Here is a 20599-nt window from a genome sequence, read left to right on the forward strand (position 1 = left end):
TGCTGGGACGCATGTGTAGTTTAAAGAAATAAATATTTTTTATTATTAACTGAAAATTGGGATTCTCAAAGACTTATATATTCCTTTGAGCACAGGCAACTTTTGTGTAATGTGATCATGTTATTACTATCCTGTCTTATTTCAACTTTAACCAAATTCCTGAAAATATCATTTTAAATTGATTTTTGATTTTAACTTCATTTTAGGTTTGTAGCAATTCCTAGCTACTGTGCTCATTAATTTTAAGTTGCGAAATAAAAAATAAACATAGATAAATACTTAAAAAAGACCCAGGGGCGGATCTAGGAATACTTCAAGGGCACGTGGGCGGATATGATGTCCTCCCCCTGAAGGGTATTGTTATTTAGAGGGTGAACAGTGTCATGTGGTACGGTTAACAAGTATTAATCAGCTAGTCAAAAATCTAATTTCAGGAGGGGATTCCATTGGTGTGATTTTTTCAGAAATCGAAAGGGGGGTCAAGACCCCCTGACACTCCTCCTAAATCCGCCACTGCACACACACACACACACATACACACACACACACACACACACACACAGTTACTCAATATTTCATGCGCTCTCGCTCTGGTCTCGTGAGCCACGTATGGGCTTGACGGCAAGCAGTGCATGATAAACCAGTGGACGGTTTGGTAAGTGTAAAAGGCCTTTTTGTTGGTTTAAGAAAGCCTAAAAAGTTTCCATATATTTTACAAGTTTATTTCTGTGCAAGCATATGCACACAGTGTACGAATTGGAAATCGAGGTTTTTACGGTGCTCACGGTGTTGAGAACAGGTAAAACGTTTTTTTTTCACTTTATCCAAGTTGTTTTTTACGGCACGGCAACTACACGCAACTGCCATTCTGTCTTTGTGTGACGTTTTCATTTCAAAAGCGCCCCTATGAGTATGTTGCAACAATAAAAAAATCAAACGTGCATTTCATGCACACAAAGAGGTGAAAATGCCTTGCATTAAATTATGCTGCGTGAATTATTGAAAGGGGACTTGAATATAGCGTGTGTGCAGTAAATTGCTTTTGCAATACAAGTTTTCTCATCGTACTAGTAGATCAGGTGGATATCTGCGGTTGTGATTTGAGGTCCCCTTCGAGCAGGTACCAGACGATACCCTGAATATCACGGAGTCCAAATGGCCAACGTCGTACAGAGTCTCTTCGAGATTTTTTCTTCTGTCGGTCTGCCGACTGTTTTGATATTCGTAGCAGTGTTGCTGTTAAGTCTGTGGATGCTGTCGTCTAGGAATCCTCGGGTGAACTGGCCGCCCGGACCTGTCTGTTTCCCCGTGGTGGGATGTCTCCCACAGATGATGATCTGCGGACGGAGAAGACAACCTACGGATCTTCTTCCATGGTATGATACATACGGAGATATCATGCACGTCAAACTTGGTGAACAACACATGATAATGCTGGGGACTTATGAGCTGATCCAAGAGGCTTTTGTGAAGAATGCAGCCACAGTCAGCGCTAGACCTACTTGGATATATATTTTAAGACATATAGTCGGGAAGGACGGTAATGTACTGATTTGAAAATTTCCAAATAGTATTATCTATGCTAACAAATAGGCGCATATAAAATGCGCACAATAGCGGAGCAAAGATTTTTGGGGGAGGCGTGCTCAAGAGGGTTAAAACGTATTAAACAGGAGTCAAGGTCGCTGTTCGTATATATATATATATATATATATATATATATATATATATATATATATATTGTTACAAGCGTACCCATAGATTTAATTTTACTATTACATAACAACTAATCAACCGATCATCGTGAAATTTCGGGTTGTGAAGAGCATAACATAACGTCAGGTGCGTCCTCAAATCTAGAGGACACTGTACAAAATACGCAAGGGGCTTTTGATTTTTTTTACTATGGTTAGGTAAATCATTGTTGTGAAAACTATTCTTTTACAAATTGAAAAAAGAACGTTGGTTCATGACATGATATCTGCATCACTTTACGCATGGCATTACAACGTTGACGTGTTTTGCTAGGGCAATGTACTTTATAGGCCTATAGAGCCAAGGAATGCCTCAAAAGCTAAAGGCAGGTACCCAAACCATAATGACACTTAAATATGTGTTTGTTCAAAATTTTGAGTAATGAAATAATTCCGTAATTTGAAGAAAATACATTGTACAAAAGATATATCAACGACTGTTTCATATTTCTCTATCAGACGTATGGGCTATCTTAATTTTTGAAACCATCTATTAGCTACCCATGCATGGATGCTTTTGGTATTTTGGTATGTTGATCGATGTAAATTGTAAGGATAATTGTACTCTACTGTACATGTGAGTATTGGTATAAAAATAATATTAGGTTACGTGTACAAATATATATGAATAACTTAATAATATGTTAACTACAGGGGCTGGAGTTATATTTAAATCCGGACACGAATGGAAAGAACTGAGGAGATTCACACTCTCGTCTCTTCGAGATCTCGGCCTCGGGAGAAAAACTTTACAAGAAAGAATTCAGGATGAGGCACGATACTTGGTTCAAAAGATTGAAAATGAAAATGGAAAAACTTTCTCTCCCAGAGACAGGATTGGAAAAGCTGTCAGAAACATTATATGTACCACTGTGTTTGGAGCTAGGTGAGGGCATACCTTTCTTTTGTCCAGGCATTATTGAAGATCAGTAAATAAAATAAAAATAATAATGAGGTAAACTTGAATAATATTTAACAGTATTATCTTAATAAAAACCTAAAAGCTACATAGGTAGACCCCGACCCCGCATTATGGAACGACCCCGGATTATGGAACAAAACCGGAAGTTTGCTCTTTTTACCCAGCATGCAGAGCGTAAAAAATCCCCGTTGCCACGAAAGTTTCAAGCGTCTGCTACAATGTATCAAACGCGCTATGCAGACGCATGTTACGACCTGATACAATAGAAGTGTTAGCGTTTGAAAGTTCGTTGTTCTCAAATTTGATAAAATTAATAATGAACTTACGTTTATTCAAGCAAGTTTTAAAGCCGTTTATCGTCCGCTTTCGTCTGCACGTGTTACTGTCAGTTTCCGATCTCGATTTCTAACTTTTTCATACTGGTTACGGGTAGGCCTACATCGATCGCTGTGGACGTAAACACGGCCGTCTTTTACTGCTATAAGTATTGTAGCCTAACTTGTCTCATCCCTTAGCCTATTGTTTGTATTTCTTGTTCTCGGCTTAATGAAATTATTTCAAAACATCCACTTTCAAGAGGTTGAAGTAGGTTATTCCAAGATCTCATAAAAATGCCTTTGATGTTGGGCATAGCTGTGGGTGCTTTCTGCTCACTGTAAACTGCCGCTAGAGAACGCTACGAGCGCTATTAGACTCAAGCGACTTGTGAAATAAATAAATTTGTTCTCACAAAATAACACTTAATGTTGACTTTTGTATTGACATAATGAGAGAAAAAATCGTTACTGACCTTTTTCATGCTCGATAAATTTCAGCATGTCAAAGAGGAAATTATAGGCCCACTCTTATTCAATATCAGAGGCGGCACGTAGGCCTATAGGGCCTATTTGAGGTGCCAAAGAGGATCATTTTAAATCATATTTCAGGTAGACCTACACAAATGACACATGATTGATCTTTGTTGTGATGAAAAAAAAATATATTAGACTTATGAATCATTTAGGGCCTACTAGGTTTGCGCCTTTTCTGGGAGTTTTATCTTTAAAACTTCTTATTTCAACTATCTCTCTTCTTCTTCTATTTTTCTTAAATATACCACAAGTGCTCTCAAGGGAGGTGGTCATGGGAAGTTGGCCCTCAGTCACTCTGATGAGGCAGCTCTAGTCCACTACTGCCTTATTATGAGTGACTGGGGGTTTCCCCTCACCAAAGACTTGGAGTCTGCAAGTTTGCTCTGGCGGTGGGAAAACAAAGGGATAGGCCTATGGGCTTTTCAGCGTCGAACGGCTGGTGGGGTCGGTTCATGAATCGACATCCCGAGTTGTCCCTTAGAAAACCGGGAAGGATAAATAGGTGCAATATAGTGAAATAAAAAACATGCTAAATAAATGAAAAATAATGAGAAAATGAATTTTGTCTTCAAATAAAGATTTGTTCGGATATCGGATAATAAGAAAGCATTATTTAAAGACTTGAAAGAAAGAAAGAAAGAAAGAAAGAAAGAAAGAAAAGAAGAGCTGTAGAAAAAATGAGAAAAGCCGAAGATGGCGCTAAGCGAAGAATATAGAAAGAGGAGAAGAGAAGAGCGGGCGTGGAAAGGAAGAGGAAGAAGGCTGAGGTACGAGAGCGAAAGGCACAGAGGGCATTGGAGGTGAAACGTACGTAGAAAAGAGAAGAAGGAAGAAGAGAGAAAAAAGAATTTTTACGTTGCGTTGTTTGTAAAGCCTAGGTCCGAACCGAACGTACAGGCTGCTACGTGTGGTCTACGGCCAAAAAAATGGGAAAAACTTGGGAGTTCGTGCGTGAGGAGCACATCCATCGTGCGACTTTTGGAAGACGCAAACAGCACGTAGTAACTTTTCGACATGATCAACAGCCGCTACGTGCGATCTAGCTACGTCCTAGCCGGACGCAAGGAACTAAAAAACCGTGCGTCCAAAACGTATTTGGCACCTAGGCTTAACGCGCAAGAACATTTCACTTGCGCTTAAACCACTACAATTTTGGACGTTTTCCTGTGTTATATCTGCTGGAATTTATCTCAGTAAAGGAGAAACATTGGTTGAGTTATTTTGTTTTATATATTTTTTAAATATTTATATTGTTTTTTTTTCTTATTTATACCGCAAAAGTACATGACCCTACAAGTGATATGTTCTTGTGCGTTACAAACAACGCAACGTAAAAATAAACATACATACGTACATAACACAAACGCACATTATTATTCCATATGGTGAACAGAGTTGCGAGACAGCATAATAATAGAATAAATTGCAGTGATTTCGTTTTATGGAGTTAAATGTTTATTGCATTTTATAAAGGTCAGCGATGTTAAAAAACTGAATACATTCATCTCTTTGTTAGGTCACAGCACTAGTCTGTTACATGAGTTCTCCGTCTTTTTTTTATCTATTTATTTTTATTGTATTTGTCACACTTTCGATAAATTCTTTGTTGGTGGTGTGTGAGCTGTTAATGTTAATTGCTAGTTTTGTTATCATGAATTAAAGATTTTATTTTGAATCATTACTGGTGTTGTTACATGTACCTGAAGGCTGCTCAAATGAATGATCGATGATTTTTAAAATGAGAAATATCAATATTATTCTTTCATAATAATGAATACAGTATTTTCAATTTGGCATTTTAAATGACCAGACTACTTAATATCGCTTCGATACTCCGACGTAGCAGCAACTTCTCGTTTTGTTCCATAATCCGATCAAGGCAGTGGTAAATGAGTGGACTATTCCATTTTTTAGCAATATTTGTGTTTAAAAGTAAAAGACCAACTAAATATGAATAACAACTGCTGTTATGTTCATTGATATTCGCAATATAAAGCGCATTTGCCGTTTTATTGTCTTTTATAGACCCCCTGCGCTACATATTGCCTTGCATCTTATCTAACAAACTCTGACGCAACGTTATCTGCGCACTTCCGGTTTTGTTCCATAATCCGGGGTTTGAGAACAACATGAAGTTAACCATTATATTAGCGTTTTTCTCCAATAGTAACCCCAATCATATGGATTAAGCTTTACAAGATAGTAAATAAAGCTCTATCGTAGCTACATGCAAAGTATTAGAGGTTAGTTTACGTTCATTTTTATACACAGACTGTGCAAAGCCGAAAAACGTCAAATATCGTTCCATAATCCGGGGTCGAGGTCTATATACATATAATTTACTTTTGATTTTCTTTCATTCAAAATTTTTAAAGTGCCCAAATCTTTGGAGTGTTTGATTTCAGAGTTAGACACTTCCACATGTTAATCAAAGTCCATATTGGTTCCTAAGTGAGGATAGCTTTGTGTTCTACAAGTCAGCTTAAAGAGATTTCCCTTGTTACTTGATCTAGTGATTCCACTGGTGCCTGCTATGGTTATGGCTCTGGTACCCAATATATCCCCAACATATTGTGAAGTGAAAGTCCGTTTAGTGACCTTGAAATAAAAACAGCTATGTTTCTACCTTCCATCCTTTTCGTTCATAAAGGGTTTTTACCAATTCAGTTTCTTAAATTGTTCAATTGATGGGTGGTTCTTGGCTTCTTTTTCTTGGATATCGAGAATGATGCTTGCGCCACGTTTTTTAAATTTGCGTATGTCTTCTAGCTTTGCGCATCTACTACATATAATGGATCATTAATCTAAATGAAGTAGTAGGCCTACAGTATGTGCGTATTATAAGAAAATCTTGTTTCCATTACTAGAAGTTTCAATTTAGATAAATTCTTTTTCAAGTGTAGTCATTCCAGCTAAGCTCTTCATTTACATGCACACATACAAGTTTTTTTAATGCACATTCTCTAAAACTACCCAACAACCCCTAATAATCTGAACCAACTCCACCAAGCTCTCTAGGAAGAATGAGGCAATATTTTTGTGTATTTTTTATTAAAAAATTCATTTGACTCAACTGTGTCTTTATAACTTTATACTGTATTATCTTGATTGTTTTAAAAGCTTCAATTCACTTCAACCTTGTATCTAAAAAGTGACATATTGCTCAAAACTCTTCCAGATATGACTGTAATGACACTCAGGAAATGATGTCGTTTTTGGAACAAAATTTGAGAATTGGCAAGGGACCACTGACCCTTACTAACTTGGCGCGTTTCTTTTTACCGGTAAAAATGATACATGGTTTGCTACATATAGCTTTGTCAAGGTTCCTAATTTGAAGAACATATATATATATATATGTATGAAATTCCTATTCATTCATCGTGTAATACTTTGTCAGTGCAAGTTACTTTCTCGACTAGTATATCAAGTTGTTTCATTTGTGATTTTGTCATTGTATTCATATAAAAATCTGTATCAATTAAGATTATATATAAATATATATCACACCAGATTTGGCTATAGGTTACTTTTATCAGGTAAAGGAGAAATTGGCCTTCTCGAACAAGCTGTATAGTTTGATACACCGAGAAGTCGAACGACACCGCCAGGCTTTCGATCAAACTGACATCCGGGACTTCATTGACCTCTTCATAAAGGTCACCCAAGAGGGACAAGACTCAGAGATTTACACAGGTACGTGACTGTTAGAGAATCTGTTAACATCGAAATCTAACCCTCACTTGTTGTGATTTACAAAATAATTATTTAAACACCTGGCCTGTATATCGCCCGGTGGACTTTAAGGTAATAATCAATATGATCATCGACTATAAATGTATGTATGTGAACACACATACATGAGAACATACATGTATGAGAAAACGTTCATGTGCACTACCCACACCCTACACTCTAAAAAGGTGAAAATTTCAATTGATATAAATTTCAGAATGGAACGTATTTCGCATTATTGTTGATTTATTTTTCGCTGGAACGGAAACCACTACTAATACTTTGAGATGGTCCCTAGTGCATATGGTAAATAATTCGGACGTTCAGAAGAAGGTGCAGCAGGAAATTGATCAGGTAACGACGTAAAAATGAGCACAAGAAACAGTGTGCGTGTCTGTGCGCGAGCGCTCGTGTGTGTGTGTGTGTGTGTGTGTGTGTGTGGTGTGCGAGTGAGGGAGAGATTACTGAAGGAGTTGGCTTTCTATTTTACTTTATTTCTGGGCAAATTACGTTTATACATGTATGAGTGTGCTAGCAGTACATTTTATTCCAAGATAACCGCTGTCTTTGTTGAAATTATACTAACTGTTTGATAAATGTGCTTTATTTAAGGTCATAGGTCAAGATCGCGTCGCCAAGATGGAGGACAAGGCCAGGATGCCGTTCACCGAAGCAACCATCTTGGAGGCCCTTCGTATGTCTCCCGTTGGTCAGTAAATACTGCCATTTCAACTGAATCCAAACCACTTCTAATTCATTCCTTAACTTATGCAGGAGGATAAGTGTTTGTTAGATCGCATTACCTTGTTTGAAAAGTAAGGCTTTCTTGTATAATTCAGAAATTAAGGATAATATATTTATCCTATAAAGATCCATAATTTGTAAAAGATAAAATATTTATTTTAACCCTGCCATTAGTTCCCCTTGGTGTTCCCCATGCCACTAGTGAAACTACAAAATTGGCAGGATACACCATTCCCAAGGGCACCGTGATACTGGGAGACTTGTACCGGGTTCTTCACGATAAGAATAACTTCCAAGATCCTTACAAGTTTAAGCCAGAAAGATGGCTGGATGCTGATGGTAAAGTGATCAAGTCGGACAAAATGATAGCGTTTTCCATCGGTACGTTACACTCCTAAGGTACATCATTTCTTGGAAATCACCCAAAATTGTCTATATGCAAAATGTGTGAGTATAGCTCTGATGGTCAACCTTGTGCCTACAAAATTCAGCTTATAGTATAATATTTCTATTTATTTTTAAATAATTTTTCAGGACCACGAGCTTGCTTGGGTAGGGGACTGGCTGAAATGGAATTGTTCATTTTCTTTACCACGTTGCTTCAGAATTTTACCTTCAAGGTACCAGAGGGCGAGAAACCACCCGATGGAGTGGAGGGCTTCAATGGGGACACGTTCACGCCGTACCCCTACAACGTGTGCGCAGTGAGACGTTAGAACGAAGACACACTGTGCAAACAATTAACCTATATATACGTGCAAAACAAATCTGTTGTCTTATTAAGCGAGTACTTTCGTAAAATCATAAGCCTCGAATTCTTCCCCCATGTCATGAGTACTGAATTGAGCGTTATCGTATATAACAAAGTGACATTTATACCAGGAGTTTCAATCAGGAGGTCATACTGTATATTCCGCACATACTCTGTAGTGATTTTCGAGCCGTTGTAATGATCATATTATTCGAAGCGGTTTCTCGCTGTGGTTATACACTTTCGGTTTTTGCATTGACATGTTTTCAGATACTGCCCTTGCAAAAAAAGGACCACAACATGATATGAGATACAGGTATGTTCACGTCACGTTTAAGGGCGTATTCCCATAGATTTTAGATCGATCTATCCCCGTGGGGAGTCTCACTAGGTTACTGTCAGATAATCCGGCTTAAATGTCTGTCCTGCCTACTACAAGCTGTAAGGGGGTAATTAACTTTCGTGCCCGCTCGGCTGACAGCTATTTAGCGTGAAAACCCAGGGAGTTAGGTCGATCTAGTTTGGATCGATCTAATCTCTGGGAATGGGGCCTAAGAGTTATATACCAGTTTTTAAAGGTGTACAAGAGTGAGAACTGTGGTTTGCTTAACTTTAATGATAATTTTATTCCTGTCTGGTATCCTGGGTCTTTGTTAGCTTTCTTATTTGATAAAAATATTATCTCTTTATTTTTATTGTCAAGAAATGCACAACAAAAAGTAAATTTAAGAAAACTTCAACGGTTAGTCAAAAATAATCAAAATTTAGATTGTCGGGATTATTTAATAAACGGAATAGTCAAAAAACCAATGACTTGTATATATGATTTTGTGAGATATTCATTCATATTCCTATGTTTCCCCAGACCCTATAACATCAGAAACGTTTTGATCGGTTAATATACTATAGTAGTAGGTCAATGCCATTGGCCAGTTCGGTGAGCATATAAATGCTGGTGTTTGGCGTAAGGAGGAAAACCGTTGACAGATTTGCTGTACGTCTCAAAGTAATTAGGTCCCTTCGCAGCTCGACTCTGCCGGACGTCGTTCAGAGTTCTACTAGGATTTGCAATGTCATGTACACGGCCAGGAGGGTGCCTGGGCTCACATAGAGACACCCCGTTTACTGGTGCAATGGTGGTGCATAAGTGATCACAAAAGATGTACAGTGTATATTGGTTAGTGAGAAGCGTCTATATTAGTGACCACAAAGCCCACTGACTTTTACCAAAACGGGGAACAATTTTATACGCTACAGGAAGTTGATGTGCTGGGATTATAAACTGAGATTCTCAAAGACATAGATTATTCCTTGAGCACAATCGACTTTTTTGAAATGCCTTTTTATCAACTACGATATTAAATTGCACTTAAACGAAGTTCCTGAAAAATTGTTTTAAAATTAATTTTTGTTTTCAAGTTTGCGTTTTTTTTCTGTACGGTAACTGGTAACTGTAATATTCTTTTGAGTTGCAAAATAGCACATAAAATAGGTAAATAAATATATATTTTGTTATTATTTTATAATAATTATTATAATAATTATAATAATAATTATTATTTTTATGAAACGCACTCATCTATTACACTTTTAAGAGAGGGGAGTGGTCGGCCCTTCAAATACGCTGTAATTAAACCACATGGAAAAAAATGCCAACGCATACTACCGGTACATGTATTAAGACCGTAATTAACTGAGACCTGAAATTTCCCCAGCATTATTTTCCTGATGGGATAGGACCAGTAGGAAGGTCCAGTCTGCCGTGCTTTGCCTGGTGACAGGTACACATGGTCCCCTACAATAGCTGCGTTATACATGTACTAATGTTTGTACATAAATAATAATGGTCGCATGTCAGCTTATATATAAATTCATCGACCCAGTTTTTGGATAATACGGGTTGATATATTTGACGGCGGTCTTTGGTTGAATGCTTATCCATGTAAGTATATGCACTACCAATAAATGTGCCGGTAGTGAAGGCTTGGAAAACTTCGTTCCAGCGCATATTATTCGATCCTTTCAACAAAACCGTACCATATGAAATGTCACAATAGAGGGGTACAGGTTCAGGCGACCCCTATCTTTTGAAAACAAAATATTTGACCTCTGGTTGAATGATTATACACGTACAGTATGTATTTGCACCAGCTACCAATATCTGTGGTGAAAGCTTGGGAAAGTTCGTTCCTATATTATTCCTTTCAACAAATAGGAAGTAATCATGTGAAGCAATAGAGGTGCAGGCGACCACTCTTTTTTGAAATAAAAAATGGGCAATTTATCCCATGTTGAAGCAAAAAAAAAATAAATAAATAAAAAATAAAATAAAATAAAATAAAATAAAATAAAATAAAAATAAAAAATAAGAAAAAAGACCGAAAAGAAATGCTACTGTAAATTTGCGTTTCATTTTAAAAACGCCCCTTTCATGGCGTGTTGCAATAATAAAAGAAAACGTGTATTTCACATAGAGCAATGCCTTGCAGCACGTGACAAATTTGACCTTGCCCAGAGGTGACCGTACTGGTATGACGTGTGAGCAGTATATCGCTTCTTCAATACTTGCATTTACATTGTACTGGTAGACGTGGTACATATTGTGATAGAAGGTGATCTTACGTCACCGTCAAGAACTTCCCGGTCGATACCACGGAGCCCAAATGGCCAACGTCGTGGAGAATGTCTTCGAGTTGTTTTCCAATGTCGGTCTGCTGACTGTTTTGATATTCGTGGTAGTGCTGTTGTCAAGTCTGTGGATGCTGTCGTCGAGGAATCCTCGGGTGAACTGGCCGCCCGGACCTGTCTGTTTCCCCGTGGTGGGATGTCTCCCACAGATGATGATCAGCGGTAGGAGAAGACAACCGACAGATTTTCTTCCATGGTATGATACATACGGAGATATCATGCACGTCAAACTTGGCGAACAACACATGATAATGCTGGGGACTTATGAGCTGATCCAAGAGGCTTTCGTGAAGAATGCAGCCACAGTCAGTGCCAGACCTACATGGATATATCTTGTAAAGCACATAGTCGGAAAGGACGGTAATTTACTGATTTCATCATCTCTGAATGGTATTATATATATATATGGACACTTTCCCAACATATAGGCACATACAAAGTATTCACAACTGCGGAGCAAAGATTTTGATAGTGATGCACGGGTGAGGGGGTCGGGGTCACCAGGATAAAAAAATCAAACAGCAGACAAGGTTACCTTTGGAATATAATATGTTTAGCACGGGGATGGTACATTACTGTCTCGCTTTGCTAGTTTTACTTTTTAAAGAGGGTCAAGACATGCTTGAGAAGCTATAATTAAGGGAAAGGCAGGTGCCCGTTGTGCCCCCTGCTAACAAGTACAGTACACTTGTACTCGAGCCTCGTGACCCATGACCTGATATCTTGTAAGCAGAAGTAGGTTATGTCAACTCAGATTTGACAGAGAAAGTAACGACTGAAACATTGCCTCATTGTTTACATTCCATTATAAACACCGAGTACGTTTATTGTGGCTGTACTAGTGTAATGGGTGTCATTCCACAGTGCAAATTTAGCCTTAATTGCGACTTGGCGTTATGGTCAAGTACGGTCGGGCGGGGTTGAGGAGAATGGGGGTCCTGTCAATTTTAAAGGTCCACTGAAGGGAAGTGAATACTTACGAATGAGCATTGGTTGCCATCTTTGCGATGCCCTGATTTAGAATATTATATAAAATTAAATTATGCGGATCTTGCAATATCCCGTTATGTGTTTAGTTCATGACTCTGACTGAGTAATGAAATTAGTCACTTTCTGAAGAAACGTATTGTAAAAAGATATGTCTTGGTCGGTGTGAATTGTAAAAGCAGCTGAACTCTACTTTACATGTTGTGTATTTGTATATGTGTATTCTATTAGATAACATGTAAAAATATTTAGTAATAACAAAATGATATGTTAACTGCAGGGTCTGGAGTTATCTTTAAATCCGGGCACGAATGGAAAGAACTGAGGAGATTCACGCTCTCGTCTCTTCGAGATCTCGGCCTCGGGAGAAAAAGTTTACAAGAGAGAATTCAGGATGAGGCAAGATACTTGGTGCAAAACATTGAAGATGAAAATGGAAAAACTTTCTCTCCAAAAGAAAGGGTTGGGCACGCTGTCAGCAACATTATTTCAACCATTGTGTTTGGAGCTAGGTAAGCGGAAAGCTTTCTACATATCCTTATTAGTCCAGTCGTCATTTAGGGTATAGTAAATATGTGTAATTTATGAATAAAGCGATTATTTACCTTTCATTGTATATGAACTCATACGAGTGGATTTGAATTAACAAAAAAAAAAAAAAAAAAAAAAAAAAAAAAAAAAAAAAAAAAAAAAAAAAAAGATAAACTAGAGGCAAAATCTAGGGCTGAAAGCTAGTCGTTGGTAAAGGTAAGCATAACATTGATATAGATTTTTTTACAGAAGGCATTCCAAAGTACTTTAAATCTGAAACACCGAGCAGTTATGTACTCTAATTTTTTTTTAAATTACTCCACCGTGTTGAAATGTCTCATTAACTCAGTGTATATTATCTTGATAATTCAAATAGCTACAATTCAGTTAAACTTAATATTTGAAAAGTGACCTTTTGCTTAAAATAATTCCAGATATGACTATAATGAAACCCCAGAAATGCTGTCAGTTTTAGAACAATCTTTAAAAATTGGCCAGGGATCACTGACCCTGACTGACTTGGCGCGTTTCTTTTTACCGGTAAAAATTGAATGATTTGTTACATTTATCTTTGTGAAGGTTTTAAATTAAATTTTATATGTTATTAAACAATATTATATTTTGTCGTTACAAGTTATTCACTTTCAACTTCTATTAGCGATTTGAGCATTGTAATTATATAAAAAATTGTATCAGAAAATATAGTGAATTTTGCTTTACACAGATTAATATAGATAAATCTCTTTCAGGTTAAAAAGATATTGGCTCTTTGTGACAAGTTTTATAGTTTGGTACGACAAGAAGTCGATCGACACCGCCAGTCCTTCGATCCAAATGACATCCGGGACTTCATTGACCTCTACATAAAGGTCACCCAGGATGGACATGATCCCGAGGTCTACACAGGCATGTGACTGTCAAAGAACCTGGAGATCTAACCCTCACTTGTTTTGATTTATTTACGAGACGATTTTTAAAACACTTAGTCCATATCACCCGATCAACAAATAGAAAAGTTTCAATCATCAGCGACCGATCTACCTAAAATGAGTATATACCTACCTAAAGTGTGTAGGCCTATATACATACCTAAAGTGTGTAGGCCTATATACCTACCTAAAGTGTGTATATAAATACACGAGTGCAATCAGACATACACATGCGAGCACGTGGTTTAGTTAATTTGGTCGTGAGTAAGAGTTCACGTACACCCACCCCGACCTCCTTAAAATATTCATTTGATATAAATTTCAGAATGGAACGTATTCCGCATCATTGTTGATCTATATTTGGCTGGCACGGAAACCACTGCTAACACTTTGAGATGGTCCCTGGTTCATATGGTAAATCATCCGGACGTTCAGAAGAGGGTGCAGCAGGAAATTGATCAGGTAACAACGTAAACAACGTAACGACGGGAAAATGATAGCCAGAGAGCAAGATTACCAGTAGAGGAGTTGGCTTCCTATTATATTATCCATCTGAGAAAATTCTATCCAAGCAATAAATCATGATACCAGCAAAACTATAGTGATTTTTGATAAATATGTTTAATTTACTTTAAGGTCATAGGTCAAGGTCGTGTTGCCAACATGGAGGACAAGGCCAGGATGCCATTCACGGAAGCGACCGTATTGGAGGTCTTTCGTATGTCCCCAGTTGGTCAGTAAATTTTGCCTAAATAATAAAAAAAATGTTCATTACACAGACAGTGTATTACAAACAAACGTGTTCGTAATATCGAAAAATCTTGTTGGACAAGTAGAGTTATTGGCCTAATTTAGACATTTAAGGATACACTACTGTATGAGCCGAGTGCGTCTGATGCCTTTGAGACCAAAGGAAACTTTCCAGGTATTTTCTCCTGTAAAAGATCCATTATTTGTGTATTTACCTGTAAGATAAAAAAATTTATTTTCTTCCATGCCATCAGCCCCCCTTGGAGTTCCCCATGCCACCAGTGAAACTACAATTTTGGCGGGATACACAATTCCCAAGGACACCATGATTGTGGCAGATTTCTACCGGATTCTTCACGATGAAAATAACTTCCAGGATCCTTACAAGTTCAAACCAGAAAGATGGCTGGATGGCGATGGTAAAGTGACCAAGTCGGACAAAATGATACCGTTTTCCATCGGTGCGTTGCTTTACGTTAGACATAGTATACCGCACATCAGCAACGATGTTAAAATCACTCAAGAATTGTGCAGATGTACTGATAAAGTGCACATTTATAGTTGTATAAAAGACGACGAGCAATTCATCCCCGGTTGCGGGGCTACAGTGGGTCGAAATACTCCCTAAGATCCGGTGTCTTTCCTGAAATAAATGCGTCCCATTTCAGACGAAGCATGCATCTTGTCTACCTAAACCAAGTAAAAGTAGTGTAAAAAAAGTTAACTTTAAAGTACGAAATGCCTATATAGTTTTACTGTATTAAATCTTTTTTCGTATTTATTTATTTATTTATTTATTTATTTATTTATTTATTTTAGGACCCCGTGTTTGCCTGGGAAAGGGACTGGCTGAAATGGAATTATTCATTTTCCTGACCACGTTGCTTCAGAATTTTACCTTTAAGGTTCCAGAGGGCGAGAAACCACCCGATGGAGTGGAAGGTTTCTACGCTGACGCTTTTGCACCACGCATCTATAACGTGTGCGCTGTTAGACGTTAGAATGAAGACGCACAGCGCAAACAATAAACTTACATGCGTGGAAAACGGCATCCATTATCTTTAAAGAAGCATATTAAGGCAGTAGTTATAATTGGCATCTTGATTGCTTCCCACGTGATATGAACACTGAATTGAATATAATCGTTGATAACCAAGTATATTGGTGTGGAATCAGGAAGCCATACACTGTATCTATTCTTAACAGATTTACGAAAAGACGGTCTTTTATCGTTTTCATTCTTATGTAGGGCACATGGAATATTTTTAAAATACCGTCTCGCTCCACTCACTATTTTGCCTTTTACGACTCAGGGTACACCCTAAGTTATTGGCCGTCGCCAAGGTTTCCTCAAAGGACGTTTATTTTATCCAGGGGCGGATCCAGAGATATTTTCTGACAATCTACCAAATTACCATCATGTAAACTTGAAAAATCTGACAGTCTTCTGGAAGACCCAGACGACAGCCTCAATTCGCCCCTGTTATCTACCGGCCTTACCTATTCATGTCATACCTTCGGAATTGAACCGAATGTCAACCTTATGAATCGGCAATTTTCAATCTTAATCGTTATCATAATATCAAACATTACCAATTTGCATTATTTTTACATTTTTCTATGTTCAAAGTAAGCTGTAGTAATAGTGTTTTTATTTTCAGTGCTAGAATCGTTTGTCAAGTCTGTTTCAGCGATAGACCTTGATTCTCGATGATACAGCGATGGATTTCTTTAATAAAAGTAGAAAAGCACTCCGAGAGTGCAGACCTCCGCCAAGGCAGCGATTTTTATTATTATTATTGATTATTGATCCGGATCACCACCAAAAACTAATCACTTCTAAGTTAATCCATTTCCCACCTACCCTGAAAATTTCATCAAAATCGGTCAATAACTTTTTGAGTTATGTTGATGACAAACAAACAGACAGACAGGGGTGAAAACATTTTATCAAGTTACGCATATCAGTTTAAGATGATAACGGTTTTATTAACTGTGGAACCCAAAAATTGACATCTACATGAAACTTCGTGATTTTCTCTTTTCGTTTCCACTATAATTTTACGGAATAAGTACAAATATCTCCAAAGTAAGTCCACAGTAGAACACGTTGGTCGGGTCAATTAAAAGGATAACAACTGTTCAATTTGGCCAAAAAAAAAAAAAAAAAAAAAATGAATTTTACTAGGGTAAATGACAATTTCCCCATACTTACAAATGGTTAATGAATTCATTTACAATCAGAGTTAGTCCCTTTTTTTTTCTAAAAAGTTTTTTTTTATTTACTCTGTAAAGCCATCTATGGAGGTCACATGGTCCGAAGACGAGCACAGATTTCAGAATATTTGCTACAACTACGCGTTTGTGGTAAAATAGAAAATATCATATTTATATTAATTGTTTACAGTGTTTTTATTATGAAATATAGATCTTATACGAAGAGTTGTTATCCCTTTAACTTCGCTGTAAGCGCCCTGAGAGGAAGTGCCTATGAGCACTACCCTCTACCAGGGCCGCAGTTATTCTTTTGTGGACATTTTTGCTGGGGCGTTACAGTACCGAGCTTAGCCATCTATTAAAGAGCCATATATCTGTGAATATGTGATAAAAATCAATCTGTTGCCCTGACAGAGGGTACATGAGCATATAGTTGGGGCCTTTAACACCAGCTGCGAAGGCAGACACCGACCTCCCGCTTTAGAAGTCCCAATTTTGCCGTTTCCCCAATTTCATCAAATCTACCGTAGTTAAAAGAGTGATCAGTCTAACTTGTTGCACTTATAGACCTAAATTTGCCAGGCTAGGTGCCCAGGCCTCATTGAACCATTTCAATCAAATTGAAATAATTTACGTAATTTCAAAATTATTTCAGGTTTAGCGATGAGTGTAATTTTCAGTAGTGTATGTACCTGTATGCGTGTTGAATAACTCTCACGTGACTAAGGAAACTCGAAAATCAATGCATTTGAACTCCTATTTACGTTTTTTTATAGGGACAGTTGTCGGTTTCCCACAATTTTGTACACTAACTCGATACTTTCGACTAATAACCCTGACATTCTGACATCATCAAATACCATATAGATCCAGGACTACAATTCCTGGGACTAGAATTCCTGTCACAGCGATTCTTAACGTTAGTCTGACTCCACGGCTTTATTACTGTGAGATAAGACAGGTGAATGAATTTTACCTTATTCACCGCGTTGTCAACGGCAAGGCTGATCGCCCCTTTCAGAATTGTGCAACGTGAGTGTACAAAATCGACAACTGTCCCTAGAAGATTTCCACTCCTGTCATATCGCCATCAAAGGAACACCAAAACAGTAACAGAACAGAATGGTGGATATCCTTCAGAAAGCTTGTCAAACTATCGATTTTCATATCAAAATACACAAGGTGAGAGTTTGCTACATGAACATAAATATCAGTCTTTGCAAAATGTACTCCTTATGTAAGGTCTAGAAGTTTGCCACGTGCTCCAAACTCGGAAGTTGCCGATGCCCCTCATAGGTGAGGCTAAGCTGTTACATTGGGCATTTATTATTTACCTGTAAGATATGCATACCTGATGTGAACATCAAGCTTAGGTCTAATTTGGCATATGCTGAAAACCACAAGTTTAAACCTTTAGCTGTAGTCGCTGCAAGTATTCCAATCGCTGACAATAGTAAAATTGCGTTTTAGCACAAACTGGAGTCAAAAAATTTAAATCACTTCGGGTAGCAGGCCAGCATTTGTAAATCGTAAAGTTCAAACTAGTCCCGTTTTGAATTATGAATATAATTCAGAGGTAAAGATCTCACTGTTTTTTTTTTTTTTTTTTTTTCAAAAAAAAAAAAAAAAAAAAAAAAATCATATTTACATAAAAATAAAGATTAATATGAAGATCTAATTGAGTTCGAAACAAAACCCATACATCGCAATTTATTTAAGTAGTAGGAAAAAAGTGTCTCGGAAACGCGCGTGCTTTTTTTTTGGTATTTGATTTGGATTGGTTATGTCTTTCTGTATGTTCTGGTGCTTAAAAGTTATTTCAGCTAGTCATTTTCGTTTTTTTTTTGTCTCGACGAAAGGTGTGCATAATACTATTCGTAGCTTTTCTTCAGTGACAAGGTTTGCTTTTACCAGGACATCAACATACGGTACAGCAGGAATTATATGTTTGTTTGTTTGTTAATTTAAATATTTTTTTCTCTTTGCACCCAGCCCCATGAAGTTAGTCTAAGAAAAAAAAAAAAGGTTTATCCCAGGACTAGTTGCCAAAAAATTGTAGTATGTTTTTTTTAGTCTCTGAGTGGTCCATATGATCATATTAAAAATCTAGAAAAATCCAAGTAGTGGGGCAGGTATTTTTTGGTGAATATCCAAAATGGCCGCCAGCACAGAGATCTACAGTTAGTAGGTGCAAATTTGCTCCAGGTGGTTAAAAAAAAACTTGTTAAAATGGTACAAAATGCATAAAGGGATGTTGTGCCACTTCTCTCCAAATAACTCAAATGCAGATATCCTCAACAATATGCAAAATGGCCGCCAAAACTAAAATGGTGTCTACAAATTACCAAATTTGATGTAAAATATAAAAAAAAAATAAGCTCAAAAGTACATTTATGGTCTTTTACCACTTTCTGTTGTAGCATTAGATTGGCCAGGACATAAACACTTAAATAAAATTATTTTAAAGGTGCTCTTTATCCAATTCATGCACCAAAATAAACTTGCCTGAGGTAAACGACATTATTTCCTACTTAAAATGTATTCCAAACCTGTCCCTACACTTAATTCAATGTCTTGAATCCATTTGAATCTTAGTTATAAATAACTGACCAGTCAATTAGAACCTAACTGCCTCACCAGGGATGACCTAGGTTTCACTTCAAACACAAGAAAATGACGTTGCGAGCAATTATGGCTTCGGGACAAGGCTCAGAAGATTATGATCATATGGTGTGCGCTTCAGATAAACTTCTTTATTTAAATGAAATATGGAGGTCTGCATCACCTGGAACTTGGATTACTTCAACTCCAGCACCTTCCAACTTCTCTCCAAGCAAATAAATGAACCTGTTTGTTTTCTTTGTTGATAAGAATTTTTTCTTTTCTACTCTGCAGCTTCGTCTCATCTGTGAAGACGATAGCTGTGCTCATACTGTTAATTGGATCTTACTAGTGGTGCAGAACCATAGCTCAGTAGAGGGGACATCCAAGATGATCCCTTTATAATGCTACACTATAGCTCTCCTATATCTCCCTGGTGTATAAGAGATTCAAACAGTCCAGTGTGTGAGGAAGGAGTGCCACACCATCTAAAATGTACTGGACTTCACCTTCACTCTCAAGCCCATCTGACAACATTGCCTGCTCTAATAATGTAGAAATAAACGTATAAATAGCAATGCTGTGCGTTCAACTAATAGTAGCTATGGAAATATAAAACATTTATTACATACAAGTATAAAGCCATCCACATGAAAGATGGATGAAACCGTTCAACTCAGAGGCGGATCCAGGATTATTCGGTAGGGGCGGGGGGGGGGGGGGGGTCCGCGTATGCGAAGTTAGCCTCCTTTTAAATGAATATACCGTTTTGGGTAAATACGAATATTGAAACTTTATTAAATCGCAAAAATATTTTTGACTTAAATGTTGATTTTATTATTAATGGGAATTAAGCTGCGATGTGCGGTGCATATGCTGTGTCCTTCATCTGTTGCGTTAGTCTGCATTTTGCTGTACCAGTACGTGCTGGGAATTTTAATAATCTGTGCGTACAATTTATAAAGGTCTGGTTACGTTCCTGGTATGATACTGGCGATAGTGTCTTTTCAATTTAATAGACGATGCTTGACCTCTGTGGAAATCACAGTGAAACATGAGATTTAAGGGGGCACTAGTAGAGCGAGAAATCAGCACTCCCATCACAGTTCTTACACTGCGCTGGTATAGAGATTGTAACA

General features: G+C 37.5%; 2 protein-coding genes across 3 annotated transcripts; both read left to right on the forward strand.

Moving 5' to 3' along the window:
* The first annotated feature begins 1001 nt into the window (after positions 1–1001).
* On the forward strand, positions 1002–10018 carry LOC106159354 (cytochrome P450 2J4-like). Its single transcript, XM_013535622.2, has 8 exons — positions 1002–1540; positions 2409–2640; positions 6706–6811; positions 7067–7223; positions 7480–7616; positions 7875–7971; positions 8181–8387; positions 8541–10018. The coding sequence occupies exons 1-8, from the start codon at positions 1156–1158 to the stop codon at positions 8720–8722; spliced, it is 1503 nt and encodes a 500-aa protein (XP_013391076.2). The 5' UTR covers positions 1002–1155; the 3' UTR covers positions 8723–10018.
* A 1231-nt stretch (positions 10019–11249) lies between these two features.
* Positions 11250–17082, forward strand: LOC106163204 (cytochrome P450 2H1). 2 transcript variants are annotated; one of them, XM_086995447.1, is made up of 8 exons: positions 11250–11805; positions 12713–12944; positions 13398–13503; positions 13713–13869; positions 14218–14354; positions 14529–14625; positions 14897–15061; positions 15462–17082. In XM_086995447.1, exons 1-8 carry the CDS (start codon positions 11421–11423, stop codon positions 15641–15643), a joined length of 1461 nt encoding a protein of 486 aa, XP_086851573.1. In that variant the 5' UTR covers positions 11250–11420; the 3' UTR covers positions 15644–17082. The 2 variants fall into 2 exon arrangements, with proteins under 2 accessions (XP_086851573.1, XP_086851572.1); XM_086995446.1 differs by having other exon boundaries at positions 11252–11805; positions 14897–15103.
* The last annotated feature ends 3517 nt before the right edge of the window (positions 17083–20599 follow it).

Source organism: Lingula anatina, chromosome 9 (genome assembly GCF_051362555.1).
Source record: "Lingula anatina isolate TDL-2025a chromosome 9, LinAna3.0, whole genome shotgun sequence".
Classification (NCBI taxonomy): Eukaryota; Metazoa; Brachiopoda; class Lingulata; order Lingulida; family Lingulidae; genus Lingula; species Lingula anatina.